The 27,754-nt window shown below is 43.7% G+C and overlaps 1 protein-coding gene across 5 annotated transcripts in view; it reads right to left on the bottom strand.

The window, feature by feature from the left end:
- Positions 1–27,754, bottom strand: part of MYO18B (myosin XVIIIB) — a 1,573,426-nt gene that overhangs the window by 762,851 nt on the left and 782,821 nt on the right. For all 5 annotated transcript variants that reach the window (XM_085634174.1, XM_085634172.1, XM_085634173.1 and 2 more), the window contains 3 exons: positions 11,653–11,781; positions 7,250–7,393; positions 1,266–1,355 (listed from right to left, as the gene is read on the bottom strand). In XM_085634174.1, the coding sequence (XP_085490300.1) occupies positions 1,266–1,355; positions 7,250–7,393; positions 11,653–11,781 (363 nt within the window). The remainder of the gene's footprint in view (positions 1–1,265; positions 1,356–7,249; positions 7,394–11,652; positions 11,782–27,754) is intronic.

Genomic DNA, 27,754 nt, shown 5'->3' with positions numbered 1-27,754 from the left:
TTTCCTGAACAGACCCTAGTATATGGTGCCACCTATACCCCGGGGCTTACTGCAGATTTAATGCTATTAGTGGCTGTAGCACTAATTGTGCCAACCACTATATTAGCACTGCTAAACCCATCTCCAGACCTACCACTGCAGCCTGGGTGAGCAGTTTCAAACTGCCATCTCGACATAGCAAAACAAAAAGATTTTCCAGGCTTAAACGTTCCTTTTTAATTGCTATAAGTCACCCCTAAGGTAGGCACTAGATACCCACAGGGCAGGGTGCATGGTATTTAAAAGGTTGGGTATGTATACTTAATGTATTTCATGCCTTAGCTGTGAAAATCCTTTAAAGACATTTCTCACTGTGGTAAAGCTGACACTCCCATAAGTTAACACTGATTTGTGCTATTACATTTAATAATTGCTAAATTCAGCACTGCATTTCTACTGCCCAAACAGCACAGGCTAAAGGTTTGTACTGAGAGTCCGCTACTAATGAAGAGGCAAAAAAGTCAGATGCATTATATTACAATTCAGGCTGTGTAGTCAAAATCACCTTTGCTATATGAATGTGAAAGGAAAGATATACATTAAAAATAAAGCCAGTGACATAGCTGACTCAAATACAGCAGTTTTATACCCTTTTTGACTCAGACAGATAGAAAGAGTAATGCACAGAGTTTCTCTTTCCAGATGAAATTAATAGGTACACCATTTTCACAGGGTGAAATGTTAAACAAGTTGCTTATATCCAGCCATGGGTCTCTGAGATACTATTCTTCAAATGTCGGTAGTCTGATTCTGACAAAACTCATAGGTACATACAATGGAGTCTCTCAGCATGTTTATTATATACTTTTAAGATTTTTGTTAAACAGCAGAGCTGATCACCAGATCCTAAAGGAGCTCAAAATGCAGGTTTAAGCTACTTGGTAACAGGATTGAACCCTGGGGTAGTACATTTGATCCTAGTAAGAGAGTTTGCAAAGTACTCATTTAAATGTGCTGTATTAGTCGAGAGAGAACAAAATGTAAAGTAATCAAGGATGCTCCCATCAGCATCCAGTCACCTATCAGAATGGAAGTTAGAACCACAAATTCACTCACATAAACTTACTGGCTTCTGGATTACTATTTAGTTTACTTAATATTTGCTCCGATGGAAAATATTTTATGACTCATTAAATGCTTGCGTGATTTCCTAAATGCAACCACGAAGTACTATTTTGGACTTTTCCTTTGATACCTACATCAAGAAAGTCCAACATCTGGCTTACCTTGCTTTCAAGCTGATCTGCATTTTGTCGATGCTCGTTCCTTGACTTCTCGGATTTTTCCAATTTTCTTTTTAATGCCAAAATTTCTTCCTGAAGAGGACAAAACTGTATTATTAAGGCTCTACTCACATCAATGAGATACTGGTCTTTTCAAAATAATTCCTGAATTTGGTTGCTAAGACATGTTCATGTGACAATTAAACACTTTATTTTCTATTGACATGAGGTAAGCATTACAAGTTGCTCAACTGGCACTCTATGGGCCATCTTACACGTTCTCCATTATCCCCGCAGGGAGAACCCAGTCTAGAATTTACAAGACCGAATGATATCTCCCTGTGAAGTAACAAAGACGACAAGTAATATGTGGAATCTGGAATACTAGGCACAATTCCTCATGTTTTCTCAATTCCAAGGGAAACAGCGGGCCCGACTCTGTGAACATTTACCACATTTTGAGAGCAGGTGGTAAGTACTCCGGGGACATCTTCTCTTACTCATGGGTGGATGTACAGGACCCTGGGGCAGCAGGAGCTGCTTTCTTCAGCTGATGGGAGCTTCTTCCACTGCCCCAATGCTGAAATATGCAGTTGGGTGGAGGCTGGGCACGCAGCTGCCTGTAGTTCCTACAGTTCCACTCATGGTTCCAGGTCTGGTTTCTCCAGACCTGTAATTATCGGGTTGAAGTTTGACTACCCCGGGGATACCACTTCGGGCAACTCATAGTAGGGCCCCATGTGGAATAAACATTTGTCCAATACATTGAAGATTTGCTCATTTGGTGATATTAAATACATCCTCTGCTATTGCTCCTAACTTTGGCTTGGCACCACAAACATCACAGTTTCTAGTGGCTTAAATCCTCCTTATTAGGCTGTGTAGGAAATCCAGACATTCACCCCCTTACAATGTGCTCTGCAATGTCAAAGCTGTGTGTAAAACTAATTTGAACTGCATGATAGGTAGTAGAAATAGACATTAGTCTCCTGCCCAGTGACATCATTGATTCAGGTGAGCAGTTCAGTAGCAACTTGCTATGAATTTATATGCATGTTATCAGATGATCTTGCACGTCAGCGTTTATGGAAAGTTGTCTGCCACACTACAGGTATTTTGTCAGTGACTAAAAACAATGATCTATAGTTTCCCTGTTCAAAAACATATTGTGAACAGTTGGCTCTTTACCCAACATTAATTCAAGTTTTCAACAAGCCAAATGTTGGCATCTCTGCTAAATAGGTTTTGTCTGACACTGATGAAGTTGTGGGGTTCAAACAGTGGCCTTTCAAAATCTAGAAGCACCCATAACTTTTCTAGGATAGAAAATAAATTTCATGGAATACATGGGAAATGGGAAGGGGTTTCTCCTCAAGAAAACTTTCTTTTTCTGTGGAGACAAATATTTAAAAAAAATTGTTAAATGGGCTATTCCATGCTATTTAGTTAGCTGGATTGTCCATCTACTAGACAATTCACCTGACTACATTGTATTAAAATCAATGTACTGGAAAGCTATGCCTATCATAGATTTCCAAGAGAATTCTGTGGAATTTCTATGAATTGTATCAAAGTTAGAAATCTAACCCTAGTTTAGGAGAAAATTGGGTTTGTCAACAGGTCTTGTAAATCTGACTCAACATTTTTAGTATCAGTATTCTTTCACGGTTAATTAATTGAAGAAACAACTAATCCAATCATGCTTTGGAAATGTATTCATTTATTTATGGAGTTTATATGGCAGTATATCATGACACCTTACAGTCAGTTTAGATTCCTTTGTGTTACATACGTCATAGAATTAGGTCCAGTCAAGAGCTACAGGATGATGGATAATTTCAACAGTTCCCCTGGGTAGTTGACAGAGATATCTGCTGTAGGATAGGACCTGGTGAGTTAAGGACCCAATACCAGAGAGTGTGCGGGTGTCACCACAAATATATATATTTTTAAAGATATGTTTTAAAGTATTTCCTGAATTGACGTAGTGAGGTTCATCTCATAAAGGAAGATTACGACCAATCCAGAGACCAGGGCCTAGGAATACGTAATGAGGAACAGAATAGTGTCAAAAATGTAAAATATCACTCAATTCCAGCTATTAACATGTAAAATAATGAGACAGTTGAGATTGGGTGTGCTCTATAACATTTCACCAAATATGTTTTTGCTATGTAAAACATGCTTCCCTGTGCGTGTATTCTCTATGTATATAAATATATATGTATGTCAATATGTAAGTATGTATATAGTATTTCTAGAATGCCAATCCAGCCAAAAGGCAGCGAAGTGCTGTACATTGTCAAAGACAAGCATAAAGTCAACAAGTAATAATAGAGGAAAATGGGTTGTGTGCAGTTGATGCATTGTCATGTTGTGTTCTTTAAAAATGGTGAGCATTCAACTCTCCTAAATTGAAGCATCATTGGAGTGGTCTTGATGGATACTGGGGCCACCAAGGCCAATGTTTGATATCTTGCAATTTTGTAGCTTTATTTTGTACACAATGAAGAGTAATTCTTTATGTGTTTTTCCAGATCCCTGTTGCATATGTGAAAAAATACTTCTGTCTTCTAGTTCAAATTACTTTAAAATCATTAAAGTACATATAAAAACAAAATACTGCTGTCTTGTTTTTTTCTGCTTTCCACTTCTTAGACTGCAGTTTAATGGTGTCCTGGCTGTGGGTGTGCAGAGAACTTCCATAGGTGGTGAGCTTGTCTGCAAGATAAGCATAGGTGCTCTTCGCGATGGCATAGTAATTAATGCACATGGTTTCAAAGCTATACCAACAAATGCCTTTCTAGGTCTGATGTAGCAGAACATTCAACAGCAATTGTTGACTGTCAAAAGAATTCAATCAAAAGACTACATCAATATAGACATCAGGAGACCCAGATCATGAGCAACACTTCTTTATATAGTAAATTTTAAACCTAAAGATCTACAATAAACCAAACTCGTGCTCTATGAAATAAAGTCACATAGTGCAATTAGTGCAGTGAAAAAAAGACAATAACCTGATCATAAAAAGGCAATAGACAGTAAAGAGGTAACTGATAGGAGTAATACATCAAATAATAATTGCAGTTATGAATGAGAATCAATTCTTGAAGAACAGCAGCTCCTGACAAACGGTTTAATTTTATTGTCTTTATGCCCAATACTGTTGACAATGTTTCAACCCATTGGAGGAATTTAGAGGACATCATCAGGACAAAAGACACATTTGCAGAGTGTACAACTAGATCCCAGACAGAACAGTTACATCAAATATTGTTTAGGGGACCATGACTAAACAACTTTGAGTCACCCTTACTTACTCACCAGAGAAGATACAGTGATGGTCTTGCAAACTATCCTCTCAGGGGCCTCAACAGATCCAGGCCCCACCACATCAACAACCTCAGAGCATCACTAATCAGCACACCCTCACCTTCATCACATCCGCCACATCCCTGAAAGACTTGAAGCATGCAAAATCAATGTCCTCCTCAAGAAGCCATAAGTCAACCCAAGCCAACTGAGCAAATTCTGCCTGATCTGCCTACTCCCCTAACCAGCCAAAGTAATAGAGAAGGCCATCAATAAGGAACTCTCATGTCACCTCGGAATACACAACCTATTGAACAACAATCAATTAGGATTCAGAAAAAAGCCACAACATTGCTCACAGCCACCAATTACATCCAGACCATCATGGGCAGAGGAGAAACAGAGTGCCTTATCTTCCTCGACCTCTCTGTAGCATTCTACACAGTCTCCCACAGCACACTCGTTAGAAGACTCCACAAGATCGGAGTCCAAGGACATGCACTCAGCTGCATCTGCTCCTTCCTCATAAGGATAAACCAAAGAGTCTGACTCTCTCTCTCTTTAATCGAAGACCAAGAAGCTGACCTGCTGCATGCCCCACGGATCAGCTCCCAGCCCGACCCTGTTCAAAGTCTAAAAGACACCACTTGCCCACATCATCCAATAGCAAGGCATCACCATCATTTCCTACGACAACAACATCCAACTGATCCTCTCCCCGACAGACAAGACAACCACCACCAGAACCAACTTCATTAACTGCATGACCATTGTAGGAGAATGGATAAGAACCAACTGCCTAAACCTCAACTCCAACAAGATGGAAGTACTGGTCTTCAGAAAAAAGACCTACCTATGGGTCACCTCATTGTGGCCATCAAAACTAGGACCAAACCCACTGAGCACGACGGAAGTCAGGGGATCATCCCAGACAAAAAACTCAACATGATGGCACAAGTAAATGCAGCGAGTGCTGCATTGCTTCCACATCCTACATATGCTACAAAAGATCTTCAAGTGACTGCCACAGAACACCAGATTAACCGTATAGCAAGCACTCTTCACAAGCAGACTCGACTACCCCAGCGCACTCTATACCATAGCCGACAAGCAAATCCTACACAGACTTCAGACCATATAGAATGCCGCTGCAAGAATCATAGTCAACCTCCCACACTGCACCCACATCTCACCCCACCACAGAGAGCTCCACTAGGTCCCAATCACCACACATACAAAGGTCTGCACAACCCTGGACCAGCATACCTAAATAAATGCATACACTTTCACCAGCCTACCAGACACCTACGGTCAGCCTCACTCTCGCTTGTACACACCCTTGCATTAACAAAAGCAGAACAGCAGGTTGCTCTTTCTCCTACATCACATACAAAATATGGAGCACCTCCCACAACACATCAGAACCTCCTCTTCACTTATTGAGTTCTGCAAGAAGCTGAAGACTTGGCTTTTTGAATAACTCTGCAGCGACAAAATGCCTACACACCTGCTCAAACACCTAAATACCCTCATGGATGAGTAGTAAGCATTAAAAATTAACATAACATAACTTAGCATAACATAACATAATGTGACATCCTGTTTGTTAAACTTAAGTTTGTTTAGGATCTGCTAGTATGTTCTACAAATGTGTCTTTTATCCTAATGCCCAATGTAAAGGTTGAAGACGACAGAAGACAGTATGAAACCCTAAGGGACTCCACAGGGGGTAGGAAACTTTTGTGACCTGGAGGTGCCCATTTGAACAAACGTTTTATGGTTTCAAAGGTAGAAGGAGAAGCAGTGAAGAACATTTCTTATGAATCCTATTCAAGACTCCAAGGTACATATGAGGATGCGAGGCTGGGATGGTCGACTGTGTCCAAGGAAACTGAGAACTCCTGCAATATCAGGAGGTAGGCAGCCATCTTCATCTGCGATCAAGAGGGTAGAGTCTACAATGTGTAAGGTAGCAGTAACTTTGCTGCAGTGTGATCTGAAGCTTGACTGTTAGTCATATAGGAGATGTTAGCATTCATGTGCTCTTGGAGTGCTTTTCCAATAATCCTGTCAGTGGAAGGGAAGTAATAGGCTGGTAGTTGGAGACGTCATCAGGACCCAGTGTAATTTTCTTTAGGAGTGGAGGATCTGGACTGTCTTGAGAGCTTCAAGCAGGATGCCTTGAGTGAGGGATGCATTGACAAGTAGGGGTAAGTAATTGTCCACAGAGACAGCTTTGAGACGGATACTGCTGGTTGTATTTAGTCTCACATAAATATCAAGTCCTAAATATCATTTACAAACATATTGTTTCACTGGGCCTAGATATTCTGTTATTAACTTCAGCGGGGAGATATTTTTGCAAATAATATTTAAGACATAATATGCATGTCAAATGATATTGTGATGACGATATTCTTGTACCAAACCCTAGAACATGGACTGATGCCTTTCCTTTGGCTCAAACTATAGAGGACAAGTACCCACTCCATGCAACAAACATTTGAGCCCTGAATACCCAGCTTAACTGCCAAATCTTACATTGTGGGTCAGCTGTAGAATGCTACAAATTTAGTGGCCATGGATAGCTACATGACTTACAATTCTGTAAACCACACAGCTAGTACTACGTGATCAGGTCTTTAATATTTTTATAATTTGTTCGAGATTACCTCTTTTTCCCGGAAGGTGTCCTCATTGACTTGAGCAAAGAGCGAAGGACGTATACGGCACAGCAGAAGCCACCAAGGCCAATGTTTGATATCTTGGAATTTTGCAAGATTCTTCTGTATGCAATGAAGAGCAACTCTTTGTATCTAACGGAAACAAATGAAAATGAAAGATACATTTAACACATTTTTCATTTTTACTAAATTGCTTGCTACTCTTTTGTTTACTTGCATGGTCAATTATATGAGTCTGCCAGAAATCTAGGCCTTTCCATATAACCTGAATGTATTTAGTTTCTTTCCTACTAAAGGTTATTCACAGAAGGAAAGTAAATGAACATACATGTGTAGTTGCTAATACACTGTAAAATGATTCCACATTAAGAGAAATGACACAGTATCATTTATTTGTGGCACCATGGTAGATCTATACCAAAAGTCAAGCACGCTGATTCCTTAGAACGCATTAATTTTACTCACTAAACATATGTGGTTGACCTCCAAAATATCAGAATTTTCATGCTTTTCTGAGTTCAGAACTGTATGTTTCATGACTTTGTGGGAGGTGGAGCATGTCAAAGTTTATGTTTGTGAGAGGTGGACCATGTGAAAATGTAATTAAACTGCGGGATGAAAGACAACTAAAATTCCTGAAAAATATTCAGTTTCTGCTGGGGCAGAAAATTAATTATTGTACAATGCAAAAAATGAAACTGGGTATATTAAGTTCAACTCGTATTCGGCAGTTAAAAAAAGTGGATTTGCATAAAAATCAACTACTGACATCTGTTTGTAATCTACAGTTGAATGGATGGTTCATGTTTTTCGTTTGTAGATGTTTCTTTCTTCTGGTCCTTACACAACTAATCATGTTGGCAAATTCAACTGTACTCATTTTATTGACTTCAGATAGATGAAAGAATGAGTAATTTCTGTGTGGATTTCAACCAATGACACACACTTTATACATATATATGTGTAGCATGCTTGCTATGCGATGAAGCTATATCATTGGAATTCCAATTCGTAATTAGTTGGTGACAAACCCATCTTTACAGCAAACAGTCAACCCACCGAGCTACCATATTTGGAAAAGCAAGTTACATGGAAAAGCTATATCTAGTGCACTAACCCACTGAGATGTATTACAGGGACCTGATTTCATCATCAGCAGTAAGTACATATCTGCATCAGAAAAGGTTACCTAAAGCACTGTCATACTGCAGCATTTAGTGTGCTGTTTTACCTGTGCTTTGAATGTTTGCTTTCCTGCCTCCACACTCTTCACCCACCTATTTTCCTAGCCCATAGAAGTAATCTCCCTACCTATAACCATTTCTCTATTTTCTTCATTGTTTAGATGAGCTTTTTTAGAGCATACTGCTGCCACAATTTGCACTTGGCCCAAGAATGATCACAAGCTTTCAAGAAGTTGTACAAAGATTTTTGCATAATTTTTATAGATTCATCCTAGCCTAATAATAACAAATCCTAGAACTTTAAGACAACATACCATTCAAGGTGCATTGCAAAGAGGATTGCAGCACAACCTCCGCATAGATACCAGTCAAAGAAGACCTATATGTCCAATCTTTGTAAGTGGCAACCAGCTGTCAGCATTAAGAACCTTGCGCCTTAGGGGCCATCAACCACTGGGAAAGGAAAAGCTGGGTGGAGGAAATACTTACACTAGTTATGATTAGGTACATTTCTCTGGAAATCATACTTGACCATTCACGAATGGTTTTGAGTTGAATCTCTGAGGTTTGTGATATCTGCATAATACAGTGTACTGAATAATTTTATTTAGTTGTTTAGTATTTTGATATTTCTTCCATACATTCTGCGTAACACATCATTACCATCTAAAGTTATAACTTTGAGGTCATTTGAAGTGTAACATAAGCCCTGGGCTTCTGGACCAAATCCTGATTAATGTTTGGGATATCTTCACTTCCTAAATTGAAATAGTTATAGTTACTGCATCTACAGGCTGCATGATCATCAAGAGAAAAGGCTGAGAAATGCCAAGGAATAGTGAGGGGGGTTTAGAGAGGCTCTCGAGCCTGCTTGACATTGACACTGGAAGCGTGGGCTCACATGAAAGCTATAAGGGTCTTCATAAACTAGACATAGGCTTCAGATATACATAACTCCAAGTGGTTTTCAAAGCCTTTTGGTACAAGGTGAAAGGCGGGAAGAATTGACTGCGGATTCTGAGATATTATAAAGCCACCAGTCATAGAAAATAATTGACTTGCGGAAACCATATCAATGAAGCTAATATCTCTATTACCCCAATTTCTTGTTTTAGAAGAACCCTTGCAGGGGGAGAGCCTTAAAATTTATGTTCACTGTAAATTCCACTAATGCTGTAACTGTACACCATATAAAACCATTAAATAAATAAATTGGAATGGTGTTAAGATTTACTTACCTTTTAACAGTGGAGGGAGGAGAAAGGTTAAGCTGCAAATTGTGTCAAGTCAGGACCTTAGCTTACTAAAAAAAAAACTGCAAAGTGTCTGAATCCCTATTCTCGCTCAGTCTTGAAGTGAGGCAGCCTGTCGGGTGTGGGATGGGTTTGAACAGCTGCACCCCCTATCATAGCATGGAACTGGCTCATCAAACAAACAACCAGATTCATTTGATATCTTAATTATCCTCAATGTAGCGGTATGGGTGACATCGGAGATGTTTAGCAATGCTTTGAATACTGAAATGTACAAGCATAAATGGGTGCAGCAGGCATTTTATCAGCAAGCACTGTTCTACTGCCCTTTAACAATTATTGGGCAATTAATTATGCGTTGGTTTTGAGGAAGGAAAAATATTATCCCTACTTATGAGGTCTTCCTGATAGGAATGGCAACTTCTTTGATTGTTCATACAGACAAATGGCAAGAACCTGTCCCTCACACATAGTGGCATGCTTTGTCATATATTAGCTCTTTTGCAACAACTACTTGCTTCTCAGCAGGTTTGCCCAGAGATCCAATTGATGGAGGAGTTTCCTAACTCAATACTGCCCAATCCTTCCCTATTGTCAATCTTGCGTAATCAAGGAACAATACAGAATAAAGGAATCCAGTGTCCCCAAACGTAATATAATTTTAAACCATTGTTATCCTTCTCTTATACACCAAACAATTCTGATATGTACGGTAATGGTAAATGCATTTGCATTCGGCTGGGATATAATTGCAAGTGGACCGTGGTTAATTTGAGCTTGAGAGGCACTTATTTTTCCTCACCAGATATTGACTGCGAGCAATAAAGAGAAAACACAAAAAACAGGATAGAAGGAGGAAGAAAAAGACAGAAAAACCAGCACAAAGTCAAAAAGCAGGGACCGGCAAGAGTGGGATAAAATGGCACCTGTGTATGGTGGTGGATTAAAGAGGTCTCTGGTCATTGGCGTGCTAACTGAGCACTGCAAGTGGGGTACTCTTTGTCCTCTTTCGTACCACACCCCCAGCAACAAGAGGGAGATCCCTTTTCAGAAAAAGAATAAAAAGAACTTGTGCTTTAATTTATTTTTTCTTCACTTGAGGATATTGTATCAAACTTGCTTAGTATCAGATGTGATAAAATGTGCATCCCGCAGACAGATAGCGGCAGACCAAGCCTGCCAAAATGTATCTGGGGAAGTATACCCAGAAAATAACAGAACATGCTGATGATGGTGTGTAAGTACCAAAATCAAGACATTGTTCCCCAGTTTGGGGGGAAAACCTGTAGTAGGTGATAATTACTGTACATGATAAACTGGACAAAGGAAGAGTCATAATGCTGCTGTAAGTAGCTGATTCACGTTTTGTGAATTTACTTTAAAATATACCAGAGGCTCCATTGTTTTCTCTGCCACAAGTCTCCCATTCTTTTCCAAAGGTCCTACATTTATGAACCCATTCTGGATCCACACTTATTTCCAGCAATTCAATGAGAACAATGATTGGTGTTTTTTTTGTTCATGAATCCATATTTTCTGTTTTTTATTTGCTATCAATCAAGTCATCCCACTCCCCATCCCAAGCCATGCCCCCCAACATGTGAAACTCATGTTGATGTAACTTTAAAAAATGTCAAAACATTTTTCAGATGCCATTTGAAGCTGTCTACGGGCAATAATCTAGATCCAAATGAACGAAATTTGAAATATTAACTCAAACATAAAACACTGTGACTTGAAATCCCGGGTGAACGGAGAAATAAAATGTGCAGGAGGACACATTTCAGATAACAATTCTGACAATAATTTTGACTGGAAGTCAAAATGCTGGTTTGTAAAGAGACATACAGAGTGTTGGCAAAATGCGCTTCTGTATCACTATTTGCCTAGTGATCTCTTGATGTTTATTCCGCTTAATTGGTGATGGCATAGTAATAAACATGAAGCTGCTTACCTTCAAACTTCTAAACTTCTGACGGCAGAGGGATCCTTTGCAAATAGCCTGGAAGAGGACCAGTTTTTGGGAAATCAACTTGTCCCGTTGCTTCTCCAGCCTGGCCAGCACGCCAGACTTCATGAAGACCTGAAAGGAAGGGTGACATCCTTAGACTGATTAATGATGCCGCGAATCTTTCAGTGATTTACGTCAGTCTTAAAACTATCACTACAAGGCTGAAAAAGTAAAACTGGAGAGCATTACTACTACAGACTAGTATTATGCAAAACTTCTCATGTGCAAACAACCTTTCTTCTACAACAGTCATAGTAGTGTAGATACATTTCTGCAATGTATACAGGTTTTGCCGCGTGCCCAAAACAATTATGCAAAACGCTCCTCCCAAAGAAACCCGCGTTTGAACCAGGCCCCACACACAGCATTATCTAGTCCTCAGCCTTAATTTTGACAATCATTTCTATAAGAGGTTGTGTCTCACCCTAGAGAAGGACAAATCCCTATGATTCCCCAGACCAGAAAGTTCATTCCTTGGCACCTTCAGAAATGTTCCTTTTTCTGATAACCCCTCCCCTTGTGGCACAAAAGTAAACAACGACCTTTCCTCTTCCTCGATAGTTCTGTTCCTATTTCTGATGTTAGTTATTTTGCATATTATTCAAGCACAGGTGGAACACATGTTTCAGGGCTGCGATGCGATGTGAAGTGCTTAAGTCTTACAAGGCTGGAATTAGACTTATAGTGTGCCCTGCTCTCTTGCTCAGCTTTGTGTTTCCTTATCCTCCTCCTATGTTCCACTACTTAAGTTGGCCCTTTATTCTCCTGTTACTAGCTTGCTCCTCCTTCTTGACACATAAGTCAGACCAGAGGTTTTTGTGCTTCTTCCCTCTAGTTTCTTCCTGTTGTAGGACGTTTGGCATGTTGTAGTGGTTTATCCTGATGTGTTCGAGGTTGGTGTTTCTGTTGTTAACCCTATCTCTTCTACTCTAACAGTTGTGGGGGCACCTCTTGTGGTCGTCAAAAATGAGGAACATTTTGTCCATCTATTGGGCCTTGTATTACAGATGCAGGTGATCATGGGGAAGAAGGCTTCTCCTGTGTTTGCTGGTGCAGCACATGCCTATTCCTTTGGTTGGCCCTACAGTCAAAAGCTTCTTCATGCATGGGCAGTGGTACTTTAACTGGCTCAGATGTTGTCTGTGGTCCTGTCTTCTGTTTCCTTGGCATTGCCTATCTTCATCTTCTCCCTTCTTTTGTGTAATCCTTATGCTCTCTGGCGGAAATGAACCAGGGCCTGAGGCTTTGCAGGTTCACTGATTTACACAGCTGTTGTCAATCATGTTTTGCCAGTAGCTATTTCTGTGTTTGCTTTTGGCATTTCAAGAGCTTGTTTTCTGTTTTGTGGCACTTGATGTCGGTTGGTCAATTGTGGATTTCATGATTTGTTGATTTTCAGTCTCCTGATGAAGGCATCTTTGCAGTGGCATTTGAGTGGTACATATACTTCTTGCTCACAAGCCTGTACACTGTACTCCATTTCTGCAGCACTTTTCTGGGCCAAAATGTTTAATTTTAGCCTGGTGGTTGCACTTTACACCAGGTGTGGGAATTTTCATTGATTGGACATTGTAATTTTGTTGTCATTTTCTTCTTCTGATGCCTTATTTTGCTACCATGGAGTGGTCCTTGTTTAGTTGCCTCTTGGCTTCTATGTTCATCTCATTGAGTCTAGTGTGTAGGGTTCCTTTTGGGGTACTGTGGCTGTTTGTACAGCTGCACTCTTGCGCTTTTTGGGAGTCTTTGCTGTAATCTATGCATGATTCTGTTGGATCCTCTATTCACTCTCCTATTTTCTTGGATTTTGACAGTGAGTTGCTCCTGGGTGGACCCCTCTAGATCCACTTTTGATGCCCTTCTTGACTTTGGTGGCACAGTGAAGGACTGCAGTGCTGCTACATTCTCATAGAGTAAGCACTGTGAGGCAGAAGACAAATAAGTTGGTAATAGCTTTGTCATCAGTGTGTAGGTAATTCACTGATTTCCTATAGGGAAGCCTCCGTGTTTCACTTCTTCTGATATCATTCTCAAAGCAAATACTATTTTATAAGCAATTAAACAGCATGATATTCTGCTCAGGACTTTGACATCTGTCAATTTCCTACCCACAGTTATGCCCGAATCCTAGGTCACATGTTGAGTCTGAAGGGCAGTGTTGCAAAGTCATCCTTGTCCCGGGGCACCCCCATTTTTTTTGCTGACTGGTACTAACTGACTCTGACTGTCCCTGGGATCTGCCTAACCAAGCCCAGGGCCAGTGCTATGATGAAAACACACTTAGATTACAGTGAAAACACCTACATACAATAGGGTAAAATATGTGTTAGGATACCCCTGTGATTGGCAAGGCCCTAGTGCATAATAAGGTAGGGGGATTAAAGCTACCTTTAAGTCCCTAGTATATAATAGGGTCTGGCAGTTTAGAGGCCACCAGCCCTTTCTGCAATTGCATGTGTGCACTGCTGAAGGCAGAGGTCAGTTTAAATGTAGCCCGGTGTTGCAGGACTGCTTTTAAGATGCAAATTGTACCCAAATTCGACTTTGGTGTTTGGACACTAACACATTAATAAACTAAGATGTTTTGGCATATTAGGTACTCCCAGGGTCTCGTTTAGGCGTCAAAATGGTGGTGAGTCCGGTATTTGTAGTAAAGTGCTTCCCAAAATTGTTTTTTGTGCTAGGAGCACTGTGGAGGGAGGATCTGCAATATGTTTACATATTTAGAACCCCTAGAGTCTCCCCTAAGTCTTCCAGGGCTTAAGGGTCCTGTATGTATAGGCAAGGTCCTTATAAAATGTGTTTTAGAAGCCCTGATGTTCAAGAAATTGCCTAGTTTATTTCCCCAATTGCAGATCCCCAGCCACATAGATTAACATGGCAAGAAGTTGTTAACTAATAATTCCAGATAGGAGAATCATAAAAAATATCATTCAAGGACTTACTCGAATGGTATTGATAAATCCAACAATATTCTATTGTTGAATTTATCCTAAAATGTACAGAAAAGAAGTTTTAAGACTTTCTTGTCTGTAACCCAAAATTCTGCCTTCCCATGTTCTGTCCTGATTGGTCAGAGTTAAGTGGATTATCCAGGCAGGTTTGACGAGGTGTTAACTAGCTCCTGGGTTTAAAGAGCCATTCTGGGAGGAGAGAGTTCTGCTACACAGGAATGCCAAAGCAGGGGAAGGGGTCGTAAACAAGAATCTTCAATAAAAGGAGGAGACAGGCAGGAGAAACCAGTTTCATTTACACTCCTACTCTTTGAACCCAGCCAGATGGCAGGCTTAAGGAAGGGATGTGCAGATGTGCCAGGGGGAAGGAAAATATGGAGATGAGCTAATCCAGCGGTTGGTTTACTTAGCTCTTACCTCTCTGTTGGGTCTAGCCATATTGAATTTTGGAGAACTCGTGCTTTCTGGCAGACCATTGTGCCACACTTTGGAGGAAATGGTGAATCTCTGGGGTGTCACCCTGCACCTCATTGGATAGAAGTGCCCTCATGTGTGACCCCAGAGAACACTGAATAAGTATCTGAAAGGGGCAGGGCCTCTCCGATCTGGTGCTTGAAACTACAGAAGAAGAAGGGAAGTTTGATTTGCACCAATCAGGTCCGGCACTCTGACTGTTTGCGCCTGCTGCACGATCTGGAACTACAGCCCTGTAGATCAAACCTGCTTCAAAAGGACGAAAGAGTCGACTCCCTGTAAGAAACAGGTTAACAGAGCTCACCTGGACCATCAGCACCAAGAATCCCCAGCCTGGAGTACTACCAGTGGATTTGTAAGGGTTTTGTCCAAGTGGATTGTGGGAATTGAAGTCCCACACTTTCAAGGACCATCTTGGAGCTTCCTGACCCTGTAGTAGGTTTTGGACACTTTGGGACCCTGTAAGGAACTTCAGAAAGAAGTTCCAGAAGTTTGAAGAAGCTTGGAGCAACTTTGGAAAAAAGCTCCATAAGTGTACTTACTTGACCTGGCCAGTCAAGCCTGCGACCCTCAACTGCGAGCTGGCCTGCCATCCAGGTTCTACCTTTAGAAAAAAAAAGCTCTGGAGGTCTGACTTCCAGAGCTTGACCGAGAGCAGGTCGAAACCCAAGCCGGTGAACACTCACCAAATCCTGCCTGGTGAAAAGTATTGAGGGACCCCGGGAGAAAAATTTCTGTAAAAGTTTCTTAGTCGGAATGTAGAAAAGATGACCGGGACCAACCACGAGAATCAAGCTGCCAACCTTCAACGTTGAGCTGGCCTGGATCCCTGGCTCGTGCCTCTGGAAAGCTCCAGAGGTTGGACTTCCATAAGTTTGACCAGGAGCTCGTCACAAGGCAAACCCTGGGAAGAAAAGCTCCAGAAAGGTTTCCAAGCCAGAAGGTAAAAACTTTGACCAAGACCTATCGCAAGGGGTAGCCGCGCAGGGGTCCATCGATGTTGGCCTGAAACTTTGACTTTGTCCTGATGTAGCGCGACCAGATATTCAGATAGGAGCTATAGGTTTCTATAAAGTGTTAAATCTTTAAAAATTCATATCTCCAGGTCCATACATTGGATATTTTTTTGTTATAGTTTCATTTTAAAGATATAAATAGTTCCTATTGTTATAAATTGGTGTTGGATTTTAATTGTGAGTTGCTTCTTAATTATTTACTTAATTAGTATTTTAAAATGCTTTACATACCTGTCTTTGAAGTTAAGCCTGCCTGCTTGCAGGAAATGCTAGCAAGGTTGAGCATGGGAATAATTTTCTAAGACCTATTTTGAGCCCTATATTGTGTTAGTGGTATTATTGCCAGTGGTAGATGCATATTTACCCGTACTAATAACCCATTTACCAACAGGCAGTAAACAGCCAATAACTCCTGGCAGAGGGTGTGCAATATGACTGTTAATATCCATCTACACACACAATTGAGCTTTCACAATTGCTTCTTGTCTCTTCTTTACACTTTAACTGAACGTTTAATGGAGGCAAATAACATTATTTAATGCCTGCATTACAAACTTTTAGACCTGGCTTTTACATCGGGTTTATCCTCAGATTTTTGGCTTTGTGGCCTTCTATTTCTGACCTATTTTAGTTGGTTTTATGAATCTGGGCACTTTACCACTGTTGATCAGTGATTTAGTACATATGTTCTCCCTGTACATTGTATGTATGGATTGGTGATTCCTTATTTGGCTGATTTTATTGACTAGTCAGTCCCTAGTACAGTGCACTGTGCGTGCTGAGGGACTGTAAATCAAATTCTGCTAGTGGGCCTTCAGCATTGATTGTGCCACCCACATAAGCAGCCTGTAAATGTAACTCAGGCCTGCCATTTCAGAGCCTGTGTGCGGTCTGAACTGGGGTGACAAAGTGAGCTAAAGAATGATGATGGATTCATCCCAGATCTGTGACTGGGGGTGAGTGTCTGGAATGTTTCAGCATTCCGTCCATCATCTCCTTGTGTTTGCTTTGCAGTCTGGTACCGGCATGTTGTCTTGGCAAGTGCACACAAGTCCCAAGGTACCCCAGTGGGCAGGGTGCAGTGTATGTGAAAGGTAGGACATGTCCTGGTATGTGTGGCATGTCCTGAAAGAGAAATACTGCCGATTTTCTTTTTCACTATTGCAAGGCTACCTATTCCCATAGGATAAAATGGGGAGTTTGCTTATAACATCAGCCCCTGTGCTGTTTGCTGGTCTGGGGTTGCCCTGCAGTGGCTTCATGCTGACACGGAAAGGAGAAAGGACTTTGCTGTTTGCTGTGTCCCCTGCTTGAGGAAAATCTCCAAGGGCTTGAAACTGAACTTATCTCCTGTTCTGAAGTTTCAGGGACACAAAGACTTCACCACCAGCTCCCCAGAACTTCCTTGGTGGGAGTTCTGACCTGCTAAGCGGTGCCTGCTGTTGTTTTGGACCTCTGGAGGCTGGTTGCTGCTGGGAGCAGGGAATAATAATGCAACTTGGAGAAGCGCAACGCATCCGCACCTGTTTTCGATGCATCGTCAAAGTATTTATCGCTACGCCTGCCCGCGGCTCGAGTAATCGGTGCATGCTGCATCGAGTGCACCGATCTCTGAACTTTACACTGTTTCCGCTGCAAGGCCTGCTGTACAGCTGCAAGAACCCATGCATCGTCACAGATTATCGCATCGCACTGAGGTGCCAAGTCTGTTGCATCGTTGGGGGACGCAGTAAGAAACCGATGCATCACCTCCCCATGCAGTAAGAAACCTACGCATCACCTCCTCTTTGGTAAGGAACTGATGCATCACCTCCCCTGCGCAGCAGTAAGGAACCAATGCATTACCCCCCCCCCCCCCCGAGCAAGTAACCGACGGATCACCCTCCCTGAGTGTAAGGAACCGACGCATCACCTTCACTGCAACTCTTTTTGTTTGAATGCGTGATGCATCCAAGGTACTTTGTGTGAAAAGTGTTGCATCTGCAATTTGCTTTGAACTGAACTATTTCTATCATTTGAAAGTCACATTTCTATCACTGTATTGTGGTTTTTTGTCGTTTTGGTCTTGTTTGCTTTAGATAAAGATTAATTATTTTGCTAAACTGGTGTGGTGTCCATTTTTAGCATTTTCACTGTATTACTATATGTGTTCACAAATGCTTTACACACTGCCTCTGAGATAAGCCTGTCTGCTCATTCCAAGCTACCAAGGGGGTGAGCAGGGTTTTTTTTAGAAGTGTATCCCACTTACCCTGACTACAAGCAAGGGTCCCTATTTGGACAAAGTTACCTACCTCTGCGAACTAGAGACCCCCATGTTTAAAGTTGGGGGTCGGCGGTGAGGACCTGTACTTGCATTTGTGTCTTGCATTCATTGATTGATGTTCACTACTAGTATAGTGTGGACGATTACGCAACCACATACTGCTTTTTCTGTTTTCTGGTGTCCTCCTGGAAGTATTTTTTGATACTAGGACTCTGGTTAGTTGTTGCAAAATGGAACTTGACTTCTGGCACATGTTCATCTACACAATGAAGGAGCTACATGTGTTCTGCAAGAAAAGAGGGCTGCCTGTGAAGAGGAGGTCCAGGGAGGATCTAGAGGCATCCCTATTTCATTATGAGTTACCCCGCTGGGGGCCAATACTACCAGTGGAGTCTGAGGAGGAGGACTTCCCTAGAAGTGAGGGAGAAACAAAAAAAGATGGCAGGCTTCTAGCTTGTGAGCAGAGGCTGAGAGAGCATGATGAGGAGCTCGAGAGGGCTGATGGCAAGAGGGCCTTAACCCAAGAAAAAGAAATGTGTGCAGCTCAGGAAGTGAGCTTGGCTGGGTTGGAGGTGGAGTCCAGCTCAGATGGTGGAAGCAAAAGGGTGTTATTTAGTGCTGAGGAAGAAGTACACACACCCAGAGATGTGGCGCCTAACTTGAAGGAGGGGGTTGAAATACACCAGGGGGTTGACGTTTATGAGGCAGCTCCAGTGGTGCACAGTGTCCCTGAAGTGGATTGGGGATCTGGCACAGGGGATCATATTTCTAGTGGTGGGAGGGACACTCTACTGACTCTAGATGGGAGGTGTAGGGAGAGGGGTACCCCCATGGTAGAAGACCTGGTCTGTTAGTGTGGAGACCACCCAGAACAGTGCACGTTGAGTGACAGAAACAGTCAGACACTGTCTTGACAATCTCAGGAGAGTGGTGTGGGGTTCTTGTGTGAGGCACTAGATGGTGAGGCAAAGGGTAGCTTGATTAACACATGTGTGGGGCAGTGTGATTCAATTAGTGGAGAGCATATTTTAATGTCCCTGTTTTCCAGAGCTATGCCAACACCTCATGGAGAGTGAGTTCTCTGACCCCAGCGAGCTCACACTGGAGGCAGACCTTTTGGTGGATTCCGGAGGGTCTGAAGAAGCATCAGGGGGTGATCCTGAAAGAGGTGGCTCAGGTTTTTCCCAACCAAGTGAGGTTGGATACGGTCGTGATGGCCCAGATAGGTCCCAGAATTGTGGAACTGGTGTAGGGTCCCATATCCTGTCTCAGAGGAGAAGGAGTGGGAGTGGGCTGTGTCCTGAAGTGCCTGAAACAACGTCTCAAGGCTTGGTTGGTTCCATGTGGGATCACCAGGAGGGGGGCCTAGTCTGTACTGGGAGGCCATTCCCTGAGGGAATCCCAAGGTGTCAGTTGAGCTGTGGGAGACTGCTGTAACTAGCATTCTACCAGCTCCTGTGTCTGGCAGCAGCTTTCCATTTGCAGGGGTGCATGAGTCCAGAGAGATGGGTGAGGTGGGGACGCAGTCCCCAGTGGAAGGACCAGTGGGTTAGGGGTTGCCAGCTCTGAGGTCAGGAGCCCACCAGGACTGACCCTGGTGAGGCCTCTTCTGGCCAGATGGACAAGAGGTGGGAGACCTGCGCCAGGCAGACTCTTACACCCCCCCAGAAGAGTGTGTTTCCCTTGGGGATATTTGGTGTACTCCCTCAGAAGTCCTGGGTTGCCAGGCACAGGTCCAGCCTAAGGGTACAGACCCTGTGTTGGGAGGCCAGGTTCAGGGTGTCCTCCCTGACCTGGAGGAAGGGGTGACTGCTAACTGTACCCCTACTGGTTATCTTCTGGGGCCACCGCTCTAGGTAGGAGGGTGCAGGGCCCCAGTAAGGGGGGGCGGGGAGAGGGCAGCCTCACCCCTGACCTCTTCCCAGTCTAAGGGTACAGACCCTATGCTGGAATCCCAGTTGCAGGATAGAACCCCTGAACTGGTGGTCGAATTGTGCAGAACACCTGCCATAGGTGCCCTGGCAATTCTGGAAGGTGGTACCACTTCAGGTGTGAGGGTGCAGAGCCCCGAGGAGAAGGACCTGGTATGGGAAAGCCCACCCCAGTCTCCTGTCCAGCCGTCGGGTTCAGGCCCGGGGCTGGTGGGTCAGTGTCAGGATGCCATCCCTGACCTGACAGGGGGGAGAGTGGACAAAGGGTGCCAGGCACCTGGGGCTACTGCTCCCTACTCTCTGACGCCACAGAGGTTCAAGAGCCATGAGAGGCATAAGGCCTCGGTTTCATCACTGACAACTGTCAGCAACCACTGTGGCTTGCTGTCCTGGTGGACAGAGTGGCCCCTTGGGGGAGACAGGAGTCTCACCCCGGTGGTGGACTGGGCCACACCACTGTGTTGGCCATGTGGGGACTGTCTGCCTGTTGAGACACACCTGAGAGCAAGCTAAGGTTGTGTGCTGCACAGATGGTGTCCACAGGTGAGGAGAAGGGTTCCCTCATGGATTAACTTAGTGGGCCCTGAGAGTATGGACAGAGAGATCCAACTGGGTTCAGAAAGGCATAGAACCAGAACATACCCCTGCTGTTGTGGGCCAGGTATAGGTTCTATCACCTCAACCAGGGAAGCCCATCAAGGGTTTGATTAGTCTACCCTGGCTTTAGGCTGGAAAGGGGTTGTGTTAGACCCGGCTTTTACAGCGAGTTTATCCCCGGATTTTTTGCTTTCTGGCCTTCTGATTCTGACCTGTTTTTGTTGGTTTTATAACTCTGGGCACTTTATCACTGCTGATCAGTGCTAAAGTGCATATGCTCTCCCTGTAAATTGTATGTATGGATTGGTGTTTCCATAATTGGCTGCTTTGATTTACCAGTCAGTCCCGAGTACAGTGCACTGTGTGTGCCCAGGGTCTGTAAATCTCATTCTGCTAGTGGCCCTGCAGCACTGATTGTGCCACCCACATAAGCAGCCTGTAAATTTAACTCAGGCCTGCCATTGCAGAGCCTGCGTGTCATCTGAACTGGGGTGGCGAAGTAAGCTAAAGAACAATAATGGATTCAACCAAGATCTGTGACTGGGGGTGAGTGTCTGAAAAGTGTCAGCGCTCCGTCCATCATCTCCTTGTGTTTGCTTTGCAGTCTGGTACTGCCATGCCGACTTGGCAAGTGCACACACTTGCCAGTCCCTAACCTTCCCTATTCTTACATGTTAGTCACCCCTAAGGAAGGCCCAAGGTACCCCTGTGGGCAGGGTGCAGTGTATGTAAAAGATAGGACATGCCCTGATGTGTGTGGCATGTCCTGATAGTGAAATAATGCCAATTTCGTTTTTCACTATTGCAAGACTACCTATCCCCATAGGATAGAATGGGGAGTAAGGTTATAAGATCTTATTAACATAACTATCCCTGGTAACAAGGTAGGAAAATAAAGTTTAGTATGCCTGAACTCAGAATGTTAAAATGCATCTTTTAGTGAGGGTGATTTTTACATTCTGTGTTGGAAAATACCACTTTTAGATAGAAGGTATTTTCTTGCATAGCCATATAGTGTACCTCTGCTAGGATGCGTTTTGACTGGATGGCTTTGGAGTGACAGGGGCTGGGGATGTGTAGTGGTTCCAGAGAGTCTGGATGAGTCAGCGCTAGGCTGAATAGGTCTGGTCTGCATTTGGAGTGGTGGGAGGAGTAGCACCTGCCCCTGAATACGGCTGTGCCTGTCTTCCACAATGATGGCTCTACCCCCCTGTAGTGTGTCTAGAGCCAGGGCTCACACTGACAATGGAGGTTATTGTGCACTTGCAAAGTGCCGCCCAGAACTGGTTTGGACTGGGCTCAGAGCCCTGGGCATGGAGAGAACCAAGAGATTTACTGTATAATAAGAGGGGCGCAGACCCCAGATTTCTAGATCACTGCTGAATTAAGGAACTTGCTAGGAAGAAAGACCGAGGAAGCTGGAGGAGGAGGAGTGCACCTGTGCTGTGTGCTGTTAAGGTTGGCCTGCAGTGGGTGCTTCTGTCTTGGGTAGGGAAAGGACTGGACTGTGCTTTTATTATCCTGCTGTTAGAGTTTTCTCCAAGGGCTTGAAGTAGAGCTTGCCTCCTGTTGTAAGTCTCAGGGATAGAAAAGACTTCTGTTAGAAATGGGGGTCTCTAGTTGACAGAGATAGGTACCTTTGGCCAAATAGGGACCCTTCTTCCTAGTCAGGATAAGGACGTTACACTCCTAAAATAACCCCTACTCACCTCCTTGGTAGCTGGGCACGAGCAGTCAGGCTTATCTTAGAGTCAGTATGTAAAGTATTTTCATATATTCAACAGTAATACAGTGTAAGCACTGCAAAAGGACACCACACCAGTTTAGAAAAATATCCAATACTTTTATATACTCAAGACAAGACCGCAAATGATAAAAATCCACAATACAGTATTTGGAAATCTTCAGTTATCAAAATAACCTTGAAAAACAGTTCCTTGAAGTGGATAGCTCTTTCTGGGGCTATCTCGGCGTCGTGAACAACAAATCCAAACAGTTCTGGCTGACCGCAGCATTGCGGGCCAGCTACGGTGTCCGGAGGACCCGCAAAATAGTACCTTTAGAAATGCAGGGCATCGGCGACCTCTCATTGAGTTGCTGAAAGCACAGAGTTTGCAGGCGTCGGTTCCGGAGGTCGGTGCAGGAGTCGCCGGGCCCTTGAAGTCACACGCATTGCAGATCGAACTCCTTGCGGTCGAAGTCAGGAGCTCTGGCGTCGGAAGGCATTGGGTGCTGCGGTGCGAAGTGCAGCGGTGTGGGGTGCGATGCCCTCAGGTCGTGGTGGGAGCAGCCGCTTGTAGCAGCATCAGATGGCATTGTCAGTGAGACAAGGGTCGCAGTGCAAAGTGATGCGGTGCTCGTCGCGGTGCTGGCAGGTCACGGTGCAAGCAGCAGCGGCATCGTTGCTGAAGCACTGTCGTCGGCTGATGAACTGGAGTCAATGGAGCCAGTGTCGGTAGGCCCAGGCTGTGGTGCGGGATGAGGGCGGTGAGTCGTGTAACTTTATGAGTGGTGCCCTTGAACCACGGTGCACCAGCGGTGTCAATTTCGGCGTAGAGCCGGGTCGTCAGATACCAAGGCAGCATCATGAAGCGAGGCGATGCAGAGTGCGGGGCACACAGGTTGCGGTGCGAGCAGTGGCTCGGTGGCGGCATCAGCAGGATTCATCGGTGTGACCAGGGTCACGGTGAGGCATTGAAGCGGTGCCTTCAGCGGTGCCTTCAGGACACGTAGTCGGCAGCAGCATCGTAAATGGCATCGGGTTGCTTTTTCTTCTATTGTAGCACACAACACTCAGTCCTCATTGCTGAGGGCAGAAGAACTTTAAGTCTTTGCTGTTCCTGAGACTTCTTGAACATGGGGCAAGCTCTACCTCAAGCCCTTGGAGAAACCCACAAAAGTAGATTGCAGAAAGTTCAGTCCAGTCCCTTCTCTGCCATAGACAGAAGCAGCCACTGCAGGCCAACACAGCAACGCACTCAGCAAAGTGGTAGTTTCTCCTCACATCTTCTCCAGCTCTTTTTCTTGGCAGTCTTCTTGGTCCAAAAGAGTTCTAAAGTTCAGGAATTTGGGCCCTACTTTTTATAGTCCAACATCCTTTGTCATCTCAGGCAGAGAGTGTCTGTGCCCAGCCAGAACCAGTTCTGTCCTCTCTGGTGCACCTTCTCGGCAACAGGCAGAGACAGCACTGTCTAAGGCAGACAGGGCTTATTCAGGTGCAATGGAAATCTCCTCCCATCACTCTAAATGCAGACCGGGTCTATTCCGGTGCTAGTTACAACTCCTCCCACTATTCTGAATGCAGCCCAGGTCTATTCAGCCCAGCCCTGATTAATTCGGGCAAGGCAGGACACACATCAACTCCCCCCTGGTGGCCGTCTGAGAGAAAGCACCTCCCTAACTCCTGTCACTCCAAAGCCAGACAGTCAATACACTCCCCAGCAGAGGCACACAGAATGGCTAAGCAAGGAAAAAATACCTACTTTCTAAAAGTGGAATTTTCAAACCCAGAATGTAAAAATCACCTTCACTAAAAGATGCATCCTTAGATTCTGAGTTCAGGCATACTAAACTTTATTTTTCTACCTAGTTATGTTTATAAGATGTTATAAACAAACTCCCCATTCTGTCCTATTGGGAACAGGTAGCCTTGCAATAGTGAAGCTGAGGATGAATACTGCCCCTGTGCGGTTTGCTGTCTGGGGTTGGCCTGCAGTGGCTACTTGCTGTCAAGGAAAGGAGAACGGACTTTGCTGTTTGCTGTGTCCCCTACTTGAGGAATATCTCCAAGGAATTGAAACTGAGCTTGCCTCCCTTTCTGACTTCACCGCCAGCTCCCCTGAACTTCCATGCTGGGAGTTTTGACCTGCTAAGAGGTGCCTGCTATTATTTTGGACCTCTGGAGGCTGTTTGCCGCTGGGAGCTGGGAAAAATAACACACATTTGAGAAGCTTATCGCATCCGCTTCCGTTTCCGATGCATCGTCAAAGAAATCATCGTAGCACCTGCCTGCAGCTCTAGAAATCGACACACGCCGCATCGAGTGCACCGATCTCCGAAGTCCGGGATCACTGCACCGATTCCGACACAAGGCCTGCTATGCGGCTACAATAACCATGGATAGTCGCATTGAGGTGCCGAGTCTGACGCATCGTTGGGGACTCAGTAAGAAACCGACGCATCACCTCCCCACGCAATAAGAAACCAACGCATCACCTCCTCTCCAGTAAGGAACCAACGCATCACCTCCCCTGCTCAGCAGTAAGGAACCGACACATCACCTCCCCTGGAGCAAGGAACCGAGACGCATCACCTTTCCTGTGTGTATGGAACCGAAGCATCACCTTCCCTGTGACCCTTTTTTTTTTAGTGTGTGACGCATTCAAGGTACTTTGTGTGAGAAGTGTCGCATATGCAATTTGCTTTGAATCGAACTATTTCTACCATTTGAAAGTCATATTTTTTATCACCGTATTGTGGATTTTTGTTGTTTTGGTCTTTTTTGTTTTAGATAAAGATTACTTATATTGCTAAACTGGTGTGGTGTCCATTTGTATTACTGACACTGTATGTGTTCACAAATGCTTTACAGACTGCCCCTGAGATAAGCCTGTCTGCTCGTGCCAAGCTTCCAAGTGGGTGAGCAGTGGTTATTTTAGAAGTGTATCTCCCTTACCCTGACTAGAAGCAAGGGTCCTTATTTGGGCAAAGGTACCTGCCTCTGCCAACTAGAGACACCCATTTCTAACACAAAGCTTCTGATTGACGGAGCTAATATCAGCGTCATATTCTATACAAGATGCCAGTAGTTCTACAGATTTGTGCCCTTTTTACACTAATAATATATTTAATTGTTATGCATTTAGTTAAGAGATTATTTTTCATGACATATTAATAGGGTGCTGCATCGCTTGCTGGTGCTGGGTTTCACAAATAGGACCTGTCCTGTATGGTTTTAAACATTTGCGCTTTGGAAATACAAGAAAATATTGCTTTTCTTTGACAGATGTTGGTGGCTATTTTCACTTGCTAAAATTTAACTCACCTGATGAAAAGGTGAAGGTTCATTTGAAAGGCAAAATGGCTGTCCCTTTCTGACGCAAATACGTTCCTGCCACGTGCATCTGTACACCAGTCATTATTACCATAGTGTCGCTTCTCCTTGCCTTCGCTTTTGGAGCTTTTCAAAAAGGGCCAGGCATAGCCGGGCGTCTGTTTTAAATTCTGACGTTTGCCAGCAGCAGAGATGATTGCTGCATTGTACTGAGCACAGGGAACGTGTAGCAATTTTCCAAATCACTGCTGCGAAATGACTTCTTTCTTCTTAGGAGCTAAACGAGCTCTGGATTCTCCCAAGGGAAGGCATGTTTTTAAGAGCCGCTGGAATTGGGTAATCAGATTGTCTTAATGGTATTGAGGAGGCGTTTCTTAGAACTAACTTTTTCTGCATTGCGATATAAAACAAAACCAAGTCCCATGCACCCAGCTTACATTTCTAAACTAGCTGCATGCTAATGAATGGACAATAGGCCGGTCATGACCAAGTAAGACCTTTCTCCTCTGATGAAATAATCAGAGATTTACAGGAAGTGTATGCCACTGAAGGGATATGACTCTCTACGTTTGCTGGATGTATCATTCCAAGGACTAGTAAGTAGAACGTTCACAAGCCTTGTTTGAGTTAACACATGATTCTATTTTGTATGTCTATTTTTGCGTGTTTTACTCGTTGAAACCCCCTATTGCATTATTACTTCCAAGGCCTTTGCCAGAAAGACATATGCAAAAGAAATAATTGATTCTTCATTCTTTTGCTCACCACACCACCCCAGTTTGGACCCAGCTATATGCAAATGAGTCTTGACCCTGTTCCTTGTGGGAACAGTCCAGCCCGAACTGCCAAGCCAGGTCCTCACTGGACCGGAAACAAGCATCCTGGGACCGGTTTCTGGGCATCACCCGTGCTCAGCCAGGCTAGCTTCAATCCATGAATGGTGTAGTGAGCATGGGACCCACGTCTGGGCATACCCTTCCTACTTAGGGCGACATATGCAAAAGAAACAAAAATCGCTGGATTTCCAGCGATAATCTCACATTTTGGCAGTTAGCGCTTGGAATTTTATCGCTTTTGAGATAAGCGTTGCTGATAGCATGCTATCTCAGCGATAAAATTCCACGTTACCCGGCGATAATTATCCTAGCGCTAAGTGCGCTTAGCAATAATTATCGCCGGTCCTTGATGATATGCCCCTTCATTCGGTAAGGGATCCTGTGTAAAAGGGACAGGAAGTGCTATAATGTGCCTCACTGTTTAATGTCATTCATTCGAATCCCTCCAGATCCAACTTGGAGGAAACTGTGGAAACAAGCATTTGCAATGCAATAGGTCTCGCATTATAAAAGTGTGAGCAGCTGGCATTGCTAATAATAATGCAACACTGGCTATTGGCTTTGTAAATGATAAATAAATGCCATTATGTGTTTGTTTTATAAAATAGATTAAAAAAGGCATTGTCATGAACAATGCCAATAGCTTAAACTTTTGCAAATGCGAGACTTATTGCATTGCAAATGCTTGTTCTGTGTGCAGCCCTAATTTCCTTTCCTCTGCGTGGGTAAAGACAAGCCAGCCATCTGTTCTGGGAACGTGGTCCTACGTAAACATGTCACCTTGCAGTCAACGTGGCGCTGGCTGGTTCCTGAAGAGCTCTTCTTAGGAAAGCACTCGCTGCTTCTTTAAATGACCAAGTTCTTTTCTGCTAATTTTTATAGGTTTAGGGACGTTTCGTAAGAAATACTGTTCTTGTATAT

This window comes from Triturus cristatus, chromosome 11 (assembly GCF_964204655.1).
Source record: "Triturus cristatus chromosome 11, aTriCri1.1, whole genome shotgun sequence".
NCBI classification, from domain to species: domain Eukaryota; kingdom Metazoa; phylum Chordata; class Amphibia; order Caudata; family Salamandridae; genus Triturus; species Triturus cristatus.
This window is presented reverse-complemented; position numbering and strand designations above follow the sequence as displayed.